This window comes from Centruroides sculpturatus, unplaced genomic scaffold (assembly GCF_000671375.1).
Source record: "Centruroides sculpturatus isolate CEXI.00-Female unplaced genomic scaffold, Cexi_2.0 scaffold118, whole genome shotgun sequence".
Lineage (NCBI taxonomy): Eukaryota > Metazoa > Arthropoda > Arachnida > Scorpiones > Buthidae > Centruroides > Centruroides sculpturatus.
In genome coordinates, this window is record NW_019384377.1 from 236396 (window position 1) to 255147 (window position 18752).

The following is an 18752-nucleotide window of genomic DNA, read 5'->3' on the forward strand; positions in this document are numbered from 1 at the left end:
AATATTATTGGACAACAATCCTTGTTTACACAGCTTGAGAGAGCAGATATAGTGAAGTCATTGAACAGTACCACATTTCAACATCAGATGAAGTTTGGATATGTACGAGGGCTGTTCGGAAAGTTCGCGGCCTCAAATAGAACAACAAACAAAATAATGTTAAAACTTTTTTATTTTTTAATGTAGGCTCCTTTGTTAGCAATGCACTTATTCCAGTGATGTTCTAGCTTTTTTATGCCATCACAATAGGTCGATTTGTCAAGGTGTGCAAAATACTCGTTCACTTCAGAGATGACTTCGTCATTTGAGTGGAATCTCTTTCCAGCCAAGAATTTTTTTAGGTTTGGAAAAAGGTGGAAGTCACTGGGGGCCAAATCAGGTGAGTACGGTGGATGTGGAACTAATTGGAAGCGAAGTTCGTTTATCTTTTGTTCAGTGATTCTGGCGGAATGTGCAGGTGCATTATCGTGGTGGAACAGAACTTTTTTCTTCTTCAAGTGTGGCCTCTTTTCTTCGATTTCTTTCTTCAGTTTTTCCAAAAGTTCACAGTAATAGACAGCATTAATGGTCTTTCCTCTTTCTAGGTAGTCAATAAAGATGATGCCTTTAGCATCCCAAAAAACCGAGGCCATCACTTTACCCGCTGATGGAACTGTCTTTGCCTTCTTTGGTGGTGGCGAACTGTGGTGTTTCCATTGCTTCGACTGTTCTTTTGTTTCAGGAGTGTAGTAATGGATCCACGTTTCGTCAGTAGTCACAAACCGACGCAAGAAATCCTGTGGGTTTTTCTGGTAGAAGTCCAAACACTCCTTTGACATCAAAGTGCGAACACGTTTTTGCTCGGCGGTCAGCAGATGCGGCACCCACCTTGCTGAGACCTTCGTCATACCCAAATCTTCGGTTAGGATGTGGTGCACTCGGTCGACAGAGATGCCTGTTGTCTCAGCTATCTCACGCGTTTTCAAACGGCGATCTGCTAATACCAAATCGTGAACTTTGTCGATGTTTTCTTCAGTGACAGCAGTTGACGGCCGTCCGCTGCGAGGGTCATCTTCCACACTTTCTCTGCCAGATTTAAAAAGGGCTGTCCATTTTTTCACAGTGGTGTACGAAGGAGCAGACTCTCCTAAAACTTCATCCATGTCAGCTTTGATTTGAGATGGGGTCAACCCTTTTTTCGTCAGGTATTTTATGACCGCACGAGTCTCCGTCTTCTCCATTTTTGACAAAGCATGTGCACACTGACTATCTGCTAAGCTGTCGTGGCAAAACTTTTTGACAAATCAAGCGGAAATTGGTATCGTATCTCTAGCACAGATGGCTGAATTATTCCCGCCAAAAATAAAATTGATCGCAGCGCCGCATATAGGCAAGGCCGCGAACTTTCCGAACAGCCCTCGTAAATCATTACATTTAGATACCTCACAATTTAACAGAAGAACTTAGTGGATTACATCTCCAATTGTGATTCTCTTCAAAATAAAAATGATCCTTTACTGAAATGTCTAGTGACAGGTGATGAAAAACGGATTCTTTATAACATCAGCCAAAAACAATTGTGGGAAAAGAAAAACAAATCACCATTAAAAACTCCAAAGGCCAGGCTTCATTCAAAATTGGTCATGCTCACAGTCTGGTGGGACTGGAAAGGAATTCTGTACTATGAGCTGTTTCCCATATAATCAAACAATTGATTCTGATAAATATTGTTCCAAACTGGATCAACCGAAGATGATAACAGAAGAAAAACATCCAGAATTAGTCAAAAGAAAAGGCATTGTTTTTCATCAAGATAATGCCAGACTGCACATTTCTTTACGAACATGCCAAAAATTATTGATACTAGGCTGATATGTTTTGTTTTACCCCACTCCCTTACTCATTTGATGTTTCCTCTGGACTACCATTTGTTCCAGGCTCTGCAGAATTCTTTTTGTAATGAAAAGTTTGATAATTTGGAAACTTCCAAAAACCACATGGAACAGTTTTTTGCAGGACAAACTAAGAAGTTCTATGAAGAGAGTATTATGAAGCTTCCCTGTAGATGGCAACATATCATTAAAAAACAAAGGTGCATACATAATTGAATAAAAGTATGTTTTTAGTTTTAAAGCCATTTCTTTTCTTTTAAAAATCACTATAAACTTTCTGAATAACCCAACATATATTGCAAATTTTGAAATAAAATTTCTTGCCCACACATGAAATAAAGTTTGAATTTAGTAAACTTGCTTTTTGGGTTCAAAAAGCATCTATTAATACTTACATGCCATTCATCAGATCCTTTCTTTGACCTATGGAAACTGTCATCAAGTGCAGCAAATTTATTGGATACACTAGTTATCGCAGAATGCAGATTTAAATATTCAGTATATTCAGTATTGAAGTCGGCCTTATACCGAGCCCGTTGTTCCCCATTTGATATGACCACATATGTCCTATAAAAATAGAAATTTTTTATAATTTAATAAAAATAATTTTATTTAAAGATACTGAAAAGCATAAATAATAGAAAAACTTAAGATTGACACAAAGTTTATTTTGTTACAGAGACACATACTAGTTCTTATAATCTTGTTAAATAGAACATTTTAAGTAAAAGATAATCATTATTTCTACTTGTAAATTAGAAATAAAAATCAGTACTGAATTTCATTTGAAAAGTGAATGATTGATTCAATTGAATAGAGAAATTTATACTCTTAAAAAAGAACTTATGCCATGTGCATTAAATGAAAAGTATAATTATATAGAAAATCTGTGTAATATTAAAATTTGCAAGTTCAAAGAATGCACTAAATTAGAGTAAAAGTGACTTCACAATTTGTTTCCTTTCATAACTAAGAAGAACTATCACAAGAATGAATTGTGAAGACACTTTTAAGTGTTTCTTCTAAATGTGTAAATTTGAAATTACAGCCATCTTCACATTTTAATTATCATGCAATAGTATTTTTATAAAATTTAATTATTATCTAATTATAATTAATTAATATAACTAAATCAAAAAATTTTTACTGCTTTCCCTCATTCAAATCTATACATCTGTTAATATACTATATATATAGTACTTTATGTGTAGTTATTAGCTGGTTTTTATAAAAGGTGATACTTTTTCCTTTATTTATGCAGATTTTTCTTTAGAAAATTATATTAGTTTAGTCCACATTTCTTTATTGAAATTTTCTGCCTGTATTCTTCTAGTCTTTGTCTAACTAGTTGAGTAAAAATTACATACACAAAGACTAAAATACCAAATAGTTTTGGTATTTCTTCACGGACAAAACTAATGATTAACAATTTTTAAATTATTTTCAATATAAAATACATGACTTAATCAGTTAAAATTTCACTTCTGACATTAAACTTTCATAAAACCTACTAACATCTAATATATCAATAGCAATATTACTTGTTGACAAATTATTAAGTTTATGATGACTGTACAGTGGAGTGCAGGGAATATGTTCCACGTTATAAGAAATTGTGTTATAGAGACATGCATTATCAGAGGATTTTATGCAAGTTTAAACTTAGGCCTAGAAGTTGAAGAAAATCATACAACTCTGCATGAAAAAATTAGAATTTTGTATGCGTACTAGTTGCAATCTTTTGTCATCTTATATGAATTTGCATTGTAAGGGAGTTCACTGCATTTGAAATAGCCTAAAATTCAAGATAATTTTTTCATCAATTTGTTTTTATTTTCATTTAAAGGAATAAGGAATTTAAACTACTTACTTCATGTACTCTGGTATATCATTATTGGAAGTTATTGGCGAATAGTTATGACTATTTGAATCTGCAATTATTATTAATTGTAAGAATCCATTCTTTAAAATAAATATACTTGTGGTTTATAAGAAAACAAAACAATTACCCTTAGAATCCAAACTGTCCCTACTTTCTGGACTAGATACAGGAGTTGAATGCCCCGAACCAGAACCATTGGTAGTTGAACTGACCTTTGGCCGCCTGATTTTGTTATGCCTTTCTTCTTCCTTATAACCATTCATTTTACTATGAATTTCATGATTTGAACTAACTGTATGGTGATGGGTATTGGAATCTGGAGAGAGTCTAGAAGACAGGTAATTTTGTGAAGAATCCGCTGGCCGATATGTTGAATCAAACCGGCTATTAGGAAGCACGGGCCAGTTTTTATGATTTTTTTCGAGGTCTGAATGACCATGTAGGCTCATACCATTGGTGGCATTATTGGTTCTCAAATGACTATTATTTTCAGAAAGGGGTGACTTTTGACTAATTAGATCAGATTTTAAAGAATTATTCCAATTATTTCGGACATATCCATTAGAAGACAAGTCTTTTCTAGAGTGAGAAAGCGAATCGGGTTTCATAATAGTTGAAGCTGATGAGTCTGGTTTTGTAATGGATCCAGAACTGTGCGAATTTATATTATGGCTTTCTAGTTTATTATAATGAGATATCCTTTGTTTCTTTGATGGTTGATGTTCATAAATAGTAGCAGGAGGAGGAGGAGGCCTTTTCTAGAAAATTTATATTATTTTTAGAAACTGAAATTTTTAAATATCTTGAATATGTTAAAAGCAACAACACATTATTACTTGTAATGCAGGCGAGTTTCCTGGCTGAGTCGTAGATGGCGAGTGATTACCATTTTCATTTGGCGGTGTTAAATTTTGAGGTTTTTTCCTACAAAATAATTAATTATTGTTATTAATTGACACTCTTAATCCATTCTACAGTTTGCAACTAAATTACATTTATCACTGGAATAACATACCTTTTCATCATTTCAAGTTCTTCAGGAGTATAAAATGGCCAATCATCTTGAACTTCATTCCATATATGGCGAGCCAAAGAGTAAGTGTTGTCTTTAAGAGTAGCCACTTGACTTAAAATAACTCCTAAACTCTTTTTATCTTTTTCCTTAACACCATCTTAAAATTGATAATACAGAAGTAAAGAAAAGCTAGAAACTAAATTCTATTCACAGAATTACTATTAAAAATAATGTCACACATAATATGTATTGAATTACAAGTAACTCATAATTGATTATAATTTTTAAATATTTCTAAAGTTACATTCTTAATCTCATGAAAATTGAATTAAAAGGAATGATTTTAACATTCAATCCACAAATCCACTATGATAAGTTTTTTGAAAAACTCTCTACACTTTCAACTTATTTTCTAATGTAACAATATATAGTCCTAAACCTTAATTTTTATTTTAAAAAATTTTGAAATCAAGCAAAATTTCATTTAATTCAGTAAAAATAATGGTATATGTATTTAATTCTTTTTGCGTCTATGTCCTTACTTTTGTTGATTTCTGCTTGTATCCTCGTCTATTTTAGACTTTGTTTATCAATAGGACTTATTACACTGGTGTAGTTTCCATTTAGCAAATAGAGGAGATATTAGTCAAAAAATCAAAACAGGTGAAAATAAAGATATTTTATTTTGATGTTTTGACTAAGATCTCCTCTATTTGCTAAACAGAAACTACATCAGTGTAATAAGTCCTATTAATAAACAAAACCCAAAATAGACAATTATACAAACAGAAATCAATGATATATGTAAATGAGCAATTATTCATTGTAACATTGTCATAATGCCAGGCTGAAATTTTTAATAATATTTTTAATTTATTTAATTTAAAATATGTTTTTCACCCCAAATTAGTAGTGTCTTGCTCCTGAACATCATATTTTTCCTGTTAGCAATAGAGCTAGTCATCTATCTAACTCCTTTCAGGAGAAAATTTTTGAATTGAAACATCATCACTTCCTGTGAAAATCAGAAGTTTGTATATAGTTAATCAGGGCCTCCTGCCCTTAAGTTTTCTGTATCTGGTCTCATTTTTCTCTAACTAACTCCATTCTTGAGATTAAAAAAGGACAGACAGATAGTGGAAATTTATAGGTCTACAAGTTTTTCAAATTACAGCCCAATATGCAATATTTTCTCATAAAATATCTTTGTTTCTTATTCCAGAAAAAATAAATCATTGTAAATTTTATTGTTATAAAATAAGTCCTGTGTATATGTAAGATTCACTATGATTTAATGTTTATCTAAGTTTTAATGTTTTTTTATTAAAATTCCTAATTTAAGAATATAATTTTTATTTTCTTGAACTATACATTCTATAAAATCATGGAGAAAACAGGAAATGGCATTGCAGTATGCATTATATAAGAGTATTAACGTTTAATATCTATAATTAAATACAACAACTTCCTCCTCTATTCATAATAAAATTTATTGGTTTTTTTTAATTTGAATATAGGAAACATTTTCTACAAAGTTGCTTATTAAATTAAAAAGAATACATTTGGAATTCCTAGAACTAATTTATAGAGATATTAAAGGTATTTATCTCCTATCATAATATTTATCAGTGCTGGAAATAATGTGATTATGAAATAAAGAAAAAAATCAGATAAAATATAAGATAAATAAGAAATTAATACATAGAAATGTAAATTATTTGTACATAATAATGTATATAAAATTCATTAATGTACATTTTCAATTCAATAATATGTTCTAAATAGTAAAATATAGTAATTAAAATATGAAATCTTAAAAAAAACAAACTGCTTTTCTGTTTGAAAATGTTTAACTAGTGACCTAATCCTCTTAATACTTAGCTGAAACACAGTGATATATTTTTAAAAGGTTTTGTTTTTCTTCAATCTGCTATTTTTTTGTGTAAAGTTCAAACAACATGCAACCTTTCAAAAAGTTCAGAGAAAAAAATTACTTCACTGGAATCACAAAAATAACTTTTATGTACAACAATTTTCCATTGATTATGTACATCTTTAGGAAAATACATTAGCAAACAACACTTCTTAAAACAAACTAAAAGCATGTATTTATTGGTAATATATCCCTCCTAACTAAACTTAACTAATGCAAATGTATTTGGAAAATTTTTATTTTTGTAACCTCAATAAAAGATTTTTTGTGAGTTTGTTGTGTATTTGTTAATTTATTACCAAGGTATCACAATATGTCACAGCATTTTCTTTGGCTACACAGAATGAGGATCAGATTAGCAGTGAAGTTTTAAATCATGTTATAACATTATAACTTTCTCATGCAAATTTAAAAGAAATACTATTTAAAATCATAAATGAATGCAAACATTTATTTGGTAGTTTGCTACTTTTTTAAAAAATAGTTTCAACTAATAATGAGAAAAATATTGTATATGAATAATTTGCATTACGTAAATAAATTAGAAATGTGAAAAATTCAATAATTATTAATCTTTGTAGACATTACTGAGTAACAATTTTAGATTAGTGTACATTGCCAAGATAAACTGTATTTGAATATAGGACGGTAAAGCCAGCTTTCATAAACTATTTTTGAAATGAACGTCTAAGCCGAAATTATTCTGCCTTCAAAGAGAAAAAGATGCTCACATTTTAAACAATTTATGTTAGTTCATCACTTAAATTACATATTAATTTCATGCTGTATTTAAACATAAATTTTATATATCCAAAAAATGTGATTAAAAATTAAGAACAAACCTTTCATAAGCCTAGTTAACAATTCAGGTTTCTTATATGGCCTTAAGGCTAGAAGATGTATTATCCTCTCCCTTAAAAATAAATATTCAATATTATTTAAAACAGGAATAACTTGCTTTACCTATTAACATTATTTGAGATAATAATTATAAAATTATCATATAGTATCAAAATTAAGTATTTAATTATGTATAAATATTGCCAGATACCCCAGTTAGAGAATTAAATCAGTGAATATTAAGTTAAACATTATTTTCTGCAAAAATTCAACTTTTAGAAAGATATAAATTATACAATTTTCAGCAAAATTATTACATATTTTAAAGATTTTTAGTTTCTTAATTATAAATTTTGGCAAGTGTTTAAAATCTTACTTTTCTTATAACTACAATACATAATTTATACAATTAACAGAAATGACCTTGACCTAAATCCATAAAAAATGCATTTGCACATCATGTCATTTTTATATAATAATTCATGTTCTGGCAAATATTTCTCTTCTTATAGTAACAAAATATTAATTTTTAATAAACTTAAATTAAAATTCTCTTATAAGCTTTAAATATTCTAAATTTACAGAATCTTTAGATTTATATAAAATATTTCATATTTAATTAAATAATTACATTTATATTTTTTCATTTATTACAAGGAAAAATGAGTAAATTTATTGATACTTTTATTTTTTCTTCAACTTACCTATAAGATTTTCTCATAATGTCTGGATTTCCATTTTTATTATAGGAAAACTGTCTGGAATTGACATTATTGTTATTACTGGAATGATTTACATGTCCATTGCTGCTATTTATGGTTGACAATGGTTTATTTATAGGTCTAGCTGTATATGGTTGTGGACTGGGAGGCTTGGGTGGTGGTATTGATCCTATAGATCTTTTCACTTTCACTTTCCTACCTAAAATATAAAAATAAAAACGTTTTTTTATTCAGTTAAAAAATAGTATGATTATGACAAAAGTATATTATATTTATTCTAAATATAATCATTGATTGAATAACAATTTTAACTCATGATTTAATAAGGTTTTTCCCTAATCTTTTTGATACCTTATTGCTAAAACCAGACCATGGTCAGAATTAATTTAAATATAATAATAGATGAAACAATGTCATATGATAGCACTTACCAATCATCATGGCATGACAATAATCATGTCAGAGTTTACAAGCACAGAAAAACAATTCATTAAGTCAAACACTAATGTTTAACATAAACAAATTCTTCTTACAAAGTGCTACCAATTGTAAAATTTGTCTATACATAAAAACATAAAAAATTATTTGGCAGAATAACTGTTTGATCTGTACATTAAATAGTACATATGTATTAAAGCTCATTATTTTCAGATTAATGTCATACTTAAAAACAATAATGCTGTCTTTGACACATTAAAAAACAATTTGTATAATTAATTTATGATATTATTAAAAATTAAAAACCTTATACCAAAATGCATTGTAAATTGCATTGAAGAAACAAACATGTTATTGCTACACAAGAAAAAAATATTTCTGAAATGTATGAAACTGAACAAAGTATGTTTTAATCATTATTAATACTATACTTGACCCTTCCAGGTGCACAAATTAGATAGCATTGAACATATATGCACAAATTAATGTTACTTTCCTATTCTCTACTAGCAAAAATTGTACAAACTCCTTCCATCATGTAGATTAATAAGCACAGTTCTATTAAATTCAACATTTTTTTAAAATTATTTAATTTCATCTATAAGGCTTCAACTTTATAAAAATAATCAGAAGACAAAAAACTCAAACACTTAAAAAACAACAAAAAAAAATATTAAAGAAAATAAGTAAATGATCTCTAATGAAAGATTTACTAATCACACTGTTATTGTACAAGATTTTACTAATGTTCTCTACAATTTTTATAAAGACTGTTTCCTCCTTATTTTAGTTCTTAAGTCAATCTTGCATTGCAACTCTATTTTGAAACAAAATATATATATAAAAAACTATTTTTTATTGTCTACATGTCTATTTGAAGAATTTACGAGACTAAGACAACTATATTTGTTGTTTACATTCAGTGTTATTAATAGAATTTTATATCATCAAAGTCTACAACAAGTTAAATCCCTTTTCAATTAAAAAAAAAAATTATAAATTTTTCAAAAATGTCTAGCTTTAATTTAATTATAAATATATTGACATTTCATTTACTTTATTCAAATTGTAGAAGCTTTCTATAGAACTTTAATAAAATAAAAATATATTTTAATTTATATTTAAGAACAAATACTAATATTTTCAGATAAAGTAATGTTTAAAGTTCATTACTAAAATTNCTTCTGAATGAAATGAGAATGTTATAGGTAACCCAAATATAAAAACATAATTTTGTCTCTCTCCTCAGTATGTAGTATGTATTTTTACTACATAGTATGTATTTTTACAATAACTATTTCATGGCTGAGAATGCAACTTATTGAAATTTCATCTATAAAATGAACTTTGCTCATTTGGGATAAGGTCAAAAAACTGCATTATCTACTAAAGAGGAAAATATCCATGACTTTATGCTTACAAAACAATAGAGCTGGATTTCAATTTCTATAAGACATTCTTGTAAAGTGACAGTTGAAATGGTTTATAAACTAATGACACAGAACAGATTAAGGCAGTTATAAATTAATGGTTAAAAAAATAAACACTTTTTATTTCTACTTTTATAACAAAAAAGTTTTCCTTATTTAAAAAAATTTTATGTTAAAAAATAAACTACATCGATATAAATCCAGCAAAATTTAATAAAATAAAAACATTTTCAACTGTTTTTCAACGATCATCTACAGTTACCAAAAATAGAATAAAATAGAAAAAAAAAATTTTATGTATTAGCATGATGTTTATGTTTAAAATATTTTAAGGCAAAGCATTTTTTTTTATTTCTGTAATTTATTTATTTTTGATTTTACAGGCTCCAATGTAATCAGTTTTGGAAACAATAGACCAAATCTGCTTGTTCTTCATGTGGAAATACAATATTCAATATCAAACTTAGTATGCAGAATATAACTCTTATATATCAGATATATATCAATTACTATTATTGTTTACATTCTTGCTTGGAAGTATTTGTTTCCTTGTATTTACCACAAATATAGACTGTTGTCTCTCTGAAAGTTTATTTTGTAGTTTATTACTACTTTTGGGAAAACAAGCAATTGTATACAATTGTATTATTGATCATCTCCTCATCCTATAACTTCTTGTATTAAGGTTTGATACTATAATTACTTTTTGACCACTGTATATATGATACTATTTGTTTAACAATCCATTCTAACCAAGCTTCTATTATAACTAAATATAAAAACACCTTGCCACTGGGGTATTTAAATTTTCTTTACAAATGTTTTTCAGCTCTATTTAAGAGGAATGGACAATAATAGTTTATTATTATCCATTCCATTTTAAATTTGAAAAGAAATGTTTGATGTTCAGAATTTGAACACAATTTATTTGACAAGGGGTTGTAAATAAAGCCAAAAATGTTCGTAAAGAAAATTTAAATATTCCAGTGGAAAGGTGTTTTTATATTTACTATTTGTTTAAACAAACTATTAATGTAAAGTAGATTAAACATGGTTAAACTTCTATTTTTGAGAAAATTTTGTTTGAAATGTTATTTCATGTATTATGCGATAGACTAATTTTTTTAGTATACAATAATAGTGTGTTAGATGAAGTTGATCAACATCACCTAAATTTCGATATTTTTTATATTAATGATAAAAAAAAACATTGACTATTGTTAACATTGTGCATAATTTCATAATTATATTTCAAATATAAAACATTTAATAATATTAATTCTTTCCAATTTCTTTGTTCATCAGGGAAACCTAACAAATCCTCTGGGCACTAAAAATTTCATTTATAAATTTATTTTGTTTCTCAAGTTTCATTAATGTAATTTTTTCCTTTTTTTTTGCTAATTTTGTGAGGACTTTTATATAAACCTTAAACTAATATATATTTCAAAATTATGTTATAAAAACGTAATTTAGAAATGGATTTTACACAAAATACTGCAAAAAAATTAGCATACATGATATGAAGCCTACACAATGCCGTTTAATTTTTTACATTTGTATTTACAATCAATTATGAATAGAAATTAGGTAGATTTTGGGATAATATATATTTTATCATAACTAATTACAAATAATAGAAATATTTTTGGATAACAGCTTATTTATATTAATAAAATTAGATTTTTGGTCATTACAACATAGTTCCTTTTTAATAACTAACTAATAAAAATAAATCATTAGAAAGGATAAGAAAAGTCATCTCCAACTATGGAACTAATATAAAAGTTTATATTATACATAACTTAAACATATTATAAACATCTGATTTAAAGAAATTATTTTTTTTTTACAAAATCAGGAGTTTTATTTTCAAAGTTTGTTCTGTAAATATTGATTTCCTTTTGCTATTCTATTACTTACACTTTTTTATGGAAATTTAGAAAAATCACATTTCCAAACTTTGTGTATTTGAAACCTTAAACCAGTATTTTCAACCTTTTTTAACAGTGGCACCCCAACCTGGAAATTTTTCTTGCAGCACTCCTACTTTATCAATGTAGCTAATGCATTTTTCATACTTTTAGTAATATACGTATTATAGAGCTGCTCAGCATTATATTTTGTGGCATCCTGGTTGAAAACCATCGTCTTAAACCAAACAAAAAAATGGATCTTTATAATTTTACTAATACTTTGTTCTCTTTAAGGACATAATTTATAATAATAATAATAATTTAAAAATAAATTTTATACTATTGTGAACAAGCTAAAATGTATCAAAAATATTTTTTTATTTTTAAGTTTCAAATATACAAAAACATGAATTATTATAATTTTATAAAATACAAATATATTAAAATTTAAATGTTGCATTTCTTGTTATGTATACACAATTTTATATTATATGGTCTTAATTATTATTATTTCATGTGAAACTCTATTCTTGAAAATGCAATAAAATTACAACTATTTCCAATCAGAACACAGCTGCAGAGTTCTAATCTAGCCATTATTAAATATAATTGCAGTGGAGAAATATAAAGATCAAATGATAATTTCCTGACAAATAAAACCAGACTATTATTGTGAAAAAAATTATTCCTACATTTTAATTTGGAAGCAATTATTCAATTGCTTCCAAATATAAATTAATGCTGTTCATTTAATTTGACATAATTTGGAAAAAATCATTAGAAATTTATTATAGTCAAATACCAGAGTATGCATTTAAAATAATTTTAAATGATTTCAGCATTAATTTATATTCTTCCTCAAGTTACTTTAGATAATTCTGTATTTTAATTGTATATAAAGATGTGCCACTCAAACAACTATCTCATCACCATGATTTTTTTGTTTTTTTTAAATACTTGTCCTTATCTTTGAATCTTTACATCTTTATCTGTTATTTGATTTTGCTAATATTTACAAATTCAGATGATAGATTATTGTACGTTCTTTCAAACAGATTACTTTTGCAATATCTTTTACATGTTAATTAGGAAATATTGTAATTTTATTTGTTTATACATAAAGTTATGATGTTTAATAATTCAAATCTGCAAAATAATGTTAAGTTATAACTTATTTTAAATGATAATCATCAATAACATATTTTAAATCAAAACAAAAAAAAGGAGAGATCTTTCTGTATTATTTTATAATTCATATTAGAAATTATTTAGAACAGATCCTGTAATTTCTAAATCAGAATATGTTGTTGTTGAGAGAGAATTTATTTTTAGTAAACAAAGTTCAAGTAGAATTTGTTAAAGGTTCAAAAACTAACAACTATATTCTTTTAAGTTTAATATATAACTATATTAAACTTAAATAAAAGCTATTTCTTATAAATTTAGTAAAGNTTGTCTGGTCATCTGATAAATATATTCCGGAAAGGTACAATTGGCATATCCCTCCGACATTTCGCCTAGTTTTGGACCTCAACTAATTTAATTTAAAATATGTTTTTCACCCCAAATTAGTAGTGTCTTGCTCCTGAACATCATATTTTTCCTGTTAGCAATAGAGCTAGTCATCTATCTAACTCCTTTCAGGAGAAAATTTTTGAATTGAAACATCATCACTTCCTGTGAAAATCAGAAGTTTGTATATAGTTAATCAGGGCCTCCTGCCCTTAAGTTTTCTGTATCTGGTCTCATTTTTCTCTAACTAACTCCATTCTTGAGATTAAAAAAGGACAGACAGATAGTGGAAATTTATAGGTCTACAAGTTTTTCAAATTACAGCCCAATATGCAATATTTTCTCATAAAATATCTTTGTTTCTTATTCCAGAAAAAATAAATCATTGTAAATTTTATTGTTATAAAATAAGTCCTGTGTATATGTAAGATTCACTATGATTTAATGTTTATCTAAGTTTTAATGTTTTTTTATTAAAATTCCTAATTTAAGAATATAATTTTTATTTTCTTGAACTATACATTCTATAAAATCATGGAGAAAACAGGAAATGGCATTGCAGTATGCATTATATAAGAGTATTAACGTTTAATATCTATAATTAAATACAACAACTTCCTCCTCTATTCATAATAAAATTTATTGGTTTTTTTTAATTTGAATATAGGAAACATTTTCTACAAAGTTGCTTATTAAATTAAAAAGAATACATTTGGAATTCCTAGAACTAATTTATAGAGATATTAAAGGTATTTATCTCCTATCATAATATTTATCAGTGCTGGAAATAATGTGATTATGAAATAAAGAAAAAAATCAGATAAAATATAAGATAAATAAGAAATTAATACATAGAAATGTAAATTATTTGTACATAATAATGTATATAAAATTCATTAATGTACATTTTCAATTCAATAATATGTTCTAAATAGTAAAATATAGTAATTAAAATATGAAATCTTAAAAAAAACAAACTGCTTTTCTGTTTGAAAATGTTTAACTAGTGACCTAATCCTCTTAATACTTAGCTGAAACACAGTGATATATTTTTAAAAGGTTTTGTTTTTCTTCAATCTGCTATTTTTTTGTGTAAAGTTCAAACAACATGCAACCTTTCAAAAAGTTCAGAGAAAAAAATTACTTCACTGGAATCACAAAAATAACTTTTATGTACAACAATTTTCCATTGATTATGTACATCTTTAGGAAAATACATTAGCAAACAACACTTCTTAAAACAAACTAAAAGCATGTATTTATTGGTAATATATCCCTCCTAACTAAACTTAACTAATGCAAATGTATTTGGAAAATTTTTATTTTTGTAACCTCAATAAAAGATTTTTTGTGAGTTTGTTGTGTATTTGTTAATTTATTACCAAGGTATCACAATATGTCACAGCATTTTCTTTGGCTACACAGAATGAGGATCAGATTAGCAGTGAAGTTTTAAATCATGTTATAACATTATAACTTTCTCATGCAAATTTAAAAGAAATACTATTTAAAATCATAAATGAATGCAAACATTTATTTGGTAGTTTGCTACTTTTTTAAAAAATAGTTTCAACTAATAATGAGAAAAATATTGTATATGAATAATTTGCATTACGTAAATAAATTAGAAATGTGAAAAATTCAATAATTATTAATCTTTGTAGACATTACTGAGTAACAATTTTAGATTAGTGTACATTGCCAAGATAAACTGTATTTGAATATAGGACGGTAAAGCCAGCTTTCATAAACTATTTTTGAAATGAACGTCTAAGCCGAAATTATTCTGCCTTCAAAGAGAAAAAGATGCTCACATTTTAAACAATTTATGTTAGTTCATCACTTAAATTACATATTAATTTCATGCTGTATTTAAACATAAATTTTATATATCCAAAAAATGTGATTAAAAATTAAGAACAAACCTTTCATAAGCCTAGTTAACAATTCAGGTTTCTTATATGGCCTTAAGGCTAGAAGATGTATTATCCTCTCCCTTAAAAATAAATATTCAATATTATTTAAAACAGGAATAACTTGCTTTACCTATTAACATTATTTGAGATAATAATTATAAAATTATCATATAGTATCAAAATTAAGTATTTAATTATGTATAAATATTGCCAGATACCCCAGTTAGAGAATTAAATCAGTGAATATTAAGTTAAACATTATTTTCTGCAAAAATTCAACTTTTAGAAAGATATAAATTATACAATTTTCAGCAAAATTATTACATATTTTAAAGATTTTTAGTTTCTTAATTATAAATTTTGGCAAGTGTTTAAAATCTTACTTTTCTTATAACTACAATACATAATTTATACAATTAACAGAAATGACCTTGACCTAAATCCATAAAAAATGCATTTGCACATCATGTCATTTTTATATAATAATTCATGTTCTGGCAAATATTTCTCTTCTTATAGTAACAAAATATTAATTTTTAATAAACTTAAATTAAAATTCTCTTATAAGCTTTAAATATTCTAAATTTACAGAATCTTTAGATTTATATAAAATATTTCATATTTAATTAAATAATTACATTTATATTTTTTCATTTATTACAAGGAAAAATGAGTAAATTTATTGATACTTTTATTTTTTCTTCAACTTACCTATAAGATTTTCTCATAATGTCTGGATTTCCATTTTTATTATAGGAAAACTGTCTGGAATTGACATTATTGTTATTACTGGAATGATTTACATGTCCATTGCTGCTATTTATGGTTGACAATGGTTTATTTATAGGTCTAGCTGTATATGGTTGTGGACTGGGAGGCTTGGGTGGTGGTATTGATCCTATAGATCTTTTCACTTTCACTTTCCTACCTAAAATATAAAAATAAAAACGTTTTTTTATTCAGTTAAAAAATAGTATGATTATGACAAAAGTATATTATATTTATTCTAAATATAATCATTGATTGAATAACAATTTTAACTCATGATTTAATAAGGTTTTTCCCTAATCTTTTTGATACCTTATTGCTAAAACCAGACCATGGTCAGAATTAATTTAAATATAATAATAGATGAAACAATGTCATATGATAGCACTTACCAATCATCATGGCATGACAATAATCATGTCAGAGTTTACAAGCACAGAAAAACAATTCATTAAGTCAAACACTAATGTTTAACATAAACAAATTCTTCTTACAAAGTGCTACCAATTGTAAAATTTGTCTATACATAAAAACATAAAAAATTATTTGGCAGAATAACTGTTTGATCTGTACATTAAATAGTACATATGTATTAAAGCTCATTATTTTCAGATTAATGTCATACTTAAAAACAATAATGCTGTCTTTGACACATTAAAAAACAATTTGTATAATTAATTTATGATATTATTAAAAATTAAAAACCTTATACCAAAATGCATTGTAAATTGCATTGAAGAAACAAACATGTTATTGCTACACAAGAAAAAAATATTTCTGAAATGTATGAAACTGAACAAAGTATGTTTTAATCATTATTAATACTATACTTGACCCTTCCAGGTGCACAAATTAGATAGCATTGAACATATATGCACAAATTAATGTTACTTTCCTATTCTCTACTAGCAAAAATTGTACAAACTCCTTCCATCATGTAGATTAATAAGCACAGTTCTATTAAATTCAACATTTTTTTAAAATTATTTAATTTCATCTATAAGGCTTCAACTTTATAAAAATAATCAGAAGACAAAAAACTCAAACACTTAAAAAACAACAAAAAAAAAATATTAAAGAAAATAAGTAAATGATCTCTAATGAAAGATTTACTAATCACACTGTTATTGTACAAGATTTTACTAATGTTCTCTACAATTTTTATAAAGACTGTTTCCTCCTTATTTTAGTTCTTAAGTCAATCTTGCATTGCAACTCTATTTTGAAACAAAATATATATATAAAAAACTATTTTTTATTGTCTACATGTCTATTTGAAGAATTTACGAGACTAAGACAACTATATTTGTTGTTTACATTCAGTGTTATTAATAGAATTTTATATCATCAAAGTCTACAACAAGTTAAATCCCTTTTCAATTAAAAAAAAAAATTATAAATTTTTCAAAAATGTCTAGCTTTAATTTAATTATAAATATATTGACATTTCATTTACTTTATTCAAATTGTAGAAGCTTTCTATAGAACTTTAATAAAATAAAAATATATTTTAATTTATATTTAAGAACAAATACTAATATTTTCAGATAAAGTAATGTTTAAAGTTCATTACTAAAATTAGAAAATAAAACCACTTACTGTTGAATCATCATAAGGTATTTAGTAATGTTTTTATTTTTGGAAATATAAAAAGATTCAGGCAGTATTCAATTTGTGAAATAACAGATGTTAAAGCATAAAGATACTCATTCCTAAGTTATTTAGCTTTGCCAACAATTGCAGAATATCAAAAACCATGCCAAGTAGTTCAGTGATTTCATCTTGGCTCTACAACAATTAACAAGTGTTTAACTTTCTAATGCATAACGTTAAATAGTATTCTTTTGCTTATGATGAGTAAATTTTAACGATACTTTAAATATGAAAATATTACAGAAAAATAGTAATTTATAATTGTTTTGCAAAATGTTGAATGAAATATGTTCTCAAAAATTTGTTAAAATAACGTTTTTTTTTTTAAATTATTATGAAATATTTTAATCTCTTGATGGTTTCAATATCAACATGTGTAATGTTGTTGAGTAACAACATATTTGTCTAATATTTGTAAACAAATATTAGACAAATATACTAGTAAACAAATATTTGTCTAATATAATTAAGAATTGTAATGCTGAGTGCCAGAGATTCCAGATTAGAAAAGAATAATTGTTGAAGTTAAAATGAAAGCAAATATTTAGTTCTATATTAAAAGAAATATTTAAAGAAAACAAAATCAGCATTGCACACTTTCATTATACTCCTCTTCTAAAACTGAAATCTAGAGCCTAAATTTATTACTTTTCTTATTTATGGTATTTTTCATAAAATACCATAAATAAATTAAACAAAAATGCAAGTACAGTTCAACATCCATGTGCCTGTTTAACGATGTCATGCAGCAAATAACAAAAAAAAAAAAAAAAAAAAATCAAACTTTGCTTCTGAATGAAATGAGAATGTTATAGGTAACCCAAATATAAAAACATAATTTTGTCTCTCTCCTCAG

At 26.1% G+C, this 18752-nt stretch overlaps 1 protein-coding gene across 1 annotated transcript in view; it reads right to left on the reverse strand.

Annotated features, from left to right (window-relative positions):
* The window catches only part of LOC111617599 (RNA polymerase II elongation factor ELL-like), a 67823-nt gene that overhangs the window by 3808 nt on the left and 45263 nt on the right, over positions 1–18752 (reverse strand). Inside the window, exons 6-12 of the mRNA XM_023358879.1 lie at positions 16187–16403; positions 15485–15555; positions 4769–4925; positions 4590–4677; positions 3881–4511; positions 3742–3802; positions 2267–2438 (exon numbers count right to left, since the gene is read on the reverse strand). Coding sequence (XP_023214647.1) covers positions 2267–2438; positions 3742–3802; positions 3881–4511; positions 4590–4677; positions 4769–4925; positions 15485–15555; positions 16187–16403 — 1397 coding nt within the window. The remainder of the gene's footprint in view (positions 1–2266; positions 2439–3741; positions 3803–3880; positions 4512–4589; positions 4678–4768; positions 4926–15484; positions 15556–16186; positions 16404–18752) is intronic.